At 60.6% G+C, this 3688-nt stretch overlaps 1 protein-coding gene across 1 annotated transcript in view; it reads right to left on the minus strand.

The window, feature by feature from the left end:
- Positions 1-2313, minus strand: part of LOC126866630 (POU domain protein CF1A) — a 4148-nt gene extending 1835 nt beyond the window's left edge. The window contains exon 1 of the mRNA XM_050620454.1: positions 1-2313. This exon is cut by the window's left edge and continues 1835 nt beyond it. Within this exon, the coding sequence (XP_050476411.1) occupies positions 1-939 (939 nt within the window). The 5' untranslated portion in view covers positions 940-2313.
- Positions 2314-3688: the final 1375 nt, after the last annotated feature.

Raw genomic sequence — 3688 nt, forward strand, 5'->3', positions numbered from 1 at the left:
CAGCGGCTTCAACTTGCACATGTTCTTGAAGCTCAGCTGAAGAGCCTCGAACCTGCATATCGTCGTCTGCGAGAAGACGTTGCCGTAGAGAGTACCGAGCGCGAGACCGACGTCCGCCTGGGTGAAGCCCAGCTTGATGCGCCGCTGTTTGAACTGTCTGGCGAACGCCTCGAGGTCGTCCGAAGTCGGCGTGTCCTCTTCCCCGGCGCTCTGATCCCTGTCGTGCGGATGGCCGGGATGCATCGCGTGGCCGACCGGCGACCCGGGATCCCTCAAGTTCGGATGTAAACCGGCGGTCTGGTGATTGTGAAGCTGCGGATGGTGTTGATGCGGATGCGGATGCAGCATGCCGTTCATCGCTGCGTGGTACTGTTGAAGGGTAGTGGGCGAGGCCGCGCCACCGCTCGGATTGTAATGGGCCGACGGGACGACGGGCGCGTGCCAAGAATGCGGCGAGGCCATTCCGGGCGACTGGTGAGGACCGCCGCGATGCGGATGCATCGACTGGTCGTTGGCGGCCGCGGCGGCCGCTGCCGCGGTAGCAGCCGCTGCCGCGAGCGGCTTCACGTCGAGTCCAGCGGCGTTCGCCTGGTGCGGATGATGGTGCGGATGATGACTGGTGTGGTGCATGCCCATCGAGGCCGCCCAGTGATCGCTGCTCGGTTGCAGGCTCACCCAGGGATTCGCCGACGAGAGACTGGCCGTCGGATGCGACAATCCGTTCGGCGACGGCGACGATGTCACCTGATGATGGTGATGATGGTGGTGATGATGCTGCGGCGCCGGCATGTACTTCATCTCCCCGGCATCGGCGGCGCTACGAGGCGAGCCCGAGGAGTAGCCACCTACGGCGATGTTCATCCCGATCGCGGTACCCGAACCACCATCCAGCTCGGACGACACTGCGCTACTAATAGGCATGTACGTGGTAGCGGCCATCTACTTCCCCTCGTGTAGAGGTTTCGCCTCTCCTATCTTCTTCCTTCTTTCCTTTCCGTCTTCCCGATTTTTCCGTCGCCGTTCTTCCTTCCTGTCTTTCCCGTCCTTCCTGTTATCCTCTCGCCCGCCTTCGCTCGCTGTCAGCCTTCGGGCTGCCCTTACAGGGCACCCTTTCCTCCTTCCTTTCCTCTCGTTTCCGTCGACGTACCTCGTCGTTCTTTCTTCCCTCTGTTTCTCCTCTTTCTTCCGTTTTCACCCATGCAACTCGCGTTCCGTCGTTCCTGCTGCTGTCCCCGCCGTTCTTAGCTCGCCAGCTGCACGGTTATCTGTCGCGTAAGATTCGCCACGCCGCGATATCCTCCGTTCGCCGTTGACGTGCGGTACGATCGCGCAAAGTCTCGCGCAAAATCTCGCACAAATGCTCGTTGGACGTAGATGCTGGAACAGAACGCGGCACACAGATCGCGAATTCCTGCCTCGAGGCAAGATCGTTTCCTCTCGTCCGATTCGATCGACGATCACCTATCACACGCAGCTAGCGCACAGTCCATGGTTCGCGACTACGCACCAAATCCCGAATAACAGGCATCGTCGAACTCACGAACGATTCGTCCATAGTTTTCCGCGATATGGATACGCGCTCGAAACGATCGAGATCCGATGTTCGCGCGGACAATGTCGATCCGTCCGGGGAGGAACCCCGCGCAACGGAGACGTTGTTGCTTTCACCACCGTGTGCGAAGGCTCTCTGCACAGCTCCGCTCGGCGACTCTTCGTTCGCAACTGCACAAAACCGAAGAAAGGCACACCGTCGTGTCGCGTCGTGTCGTTCAGCGTCGCGTCCTTTCGTCGAGTACGTAGCGGTACTCCGACAGGCGACTCGAGGCGACACGCAGAAATATCACTCGCGTTGTGCTTGCGATCACTTGCGAACGCCGTGACGCGTTATCATCGCGATCGGTCGAACGACGGCGACTAAACGGCACGGACCGACGACACTCGCGACAGAAGTCGATGGGGCGATATACTCGCTCCGTGAACTCGCGGTGGCCCGTTGATTCGCGAAGACGGGAGGACGAGTGGTGTATGTCGCGAACGGAGCACGATCACGGTAGGAGAATTAAAGTCGATGCACGGCGCGGTGTCTTGGGTTGCGCGCGCGTGTGTTTTCCTCGCGCGATGTCTCTCTATCCGCGTCGGTGTGTGTGTGTGTGTGTGTGTGTGTGCGAGCGCGCGCGCGCCAGAGGAGAGACGACAACGGCTCGGAAAGATCTCGCTCGGGCTCTCTCATGCGTTATGCATGTCGTAGCTGAGAGCGACTGACTGCCTCGCCTCGCAGCTCGCTCGAGGTTCCCGAGGCTCCCGGAGCGCTCGGTGGAACCGAGTCATGCGCGCCACCGTCCTGCACATCCCCACCGAAGCCTGTCGCTCGCTCTACCATTGGCCCTGGTCGCAAGGTGGCCGTCGACGAACGTCACCGTCGGGCGGAACCTGAACCGACCGCGCCTCCGAGGCAGCCTACGCACCCCAGGCGCCACTGCTCTCACCCCGGCTCACCCCTCGCCCCTCCATCCATACTATCAGCCTTCCTACGACCAGCGCCGCCGTTGCCGCCGCTGCCACCGCCGCCGCCGCCGCCGCCGCCGCCGCCGCCGCCGAGTTTCAAGAGCCACCGCTCGACTACCTTCGCTAGCTGACGTTCACGCAGCAACCGCCGACGCCACCGCCGACGCCACCGCCGACGACACCGCCGACGCCGCTGCCGCTACACAACCGTTCAACATCTACCGACCTACGAGCACCGAACCGCCAGACTTTTCCTTTTCCAAGCGATTTAAAACCGTCTCTGCTCGCATTCTCCACGGCGAACTCTTCTTCTCTCGTTCGCTTTCTCCTTTCCTCTTTTCTTTCTTTCTTTCTTTCTTTCTTTCTTTCTCTCTACTTTCTTTTTTCTCCGCTTGCCGTCTCTGCGAACACGATTCGCCAAAGTCCAAGAACGAAACGCAACGAAACGCAACAGGTTCTAATTTCGATATCGATAGCACGGCGAACACCGTTTCCACTCGTCGTCGGAGTCTTGGGGCGACGGTGGAACCGCACGCACGAGCTCGTTTCTCGCGTTCGCGAAACACACGGTGCAACAGGTGCAGTGGACGAACGTCGGCAGCGATCACACCTCTCCTTCTGGACGCGGTGTCCTCCTAGACGCGACGAGAAGCCGCACGTCTAACGAAATCGCGTCCGACGAAAACGCAACGTCGTACGCAACAGGTCCCCGGCGGACGGCGGCAGAGGGGCGTAATTAATTAGGGCCCCAAGGGGGGTGCGACGTATCGATAGAAACGTTGGGATAAAAAAAGGCTGTTTCGCCGGCTGCGAATCGACGGCGTACGTCGAGCGACCGTGCTACAGGGCGAAAGAGAGAAAGAGAGGGGGAAGGTGGTTTAGTACATTTAAATGAGAGCCACAGGTAGCAGCATTATGCAGTACGTGCCAGCCACCCCTCGGGAGGGGTGAGTTAGATGATCGTGTGCCCGAGATCCGCCTGTGTCGTACCGTTTCGACTACCCAGCTGGCTTCGCGCCTTCGCACCTGTGGCCCTGGTCGTACGAGGGCACCGAACGGACCTTTCTCCGGCTTTCGCCCTTTTCGTTTCACCTCGCCGATAGTTGGCACGCGGAACGGACGCGCGGATCGCCGCGCACAGGCTGTAACTCGCGTCCACCGTAAGCACGCACACGTCCTCGGG

This window comes from Bombus huntii, chromosome 6, assembly GCF_024542735.1.
Source record: "Bombus huntii isolate Logan2020A chromosome 6, iyBomHunt1.1, whole genome shotgun sequence".
Lineage (NCBI taxonomy): Eukaryota > Metazoa > Arthropoda > Insecta > Hymenoptera > Apidae > Bombus > Bombus huntii.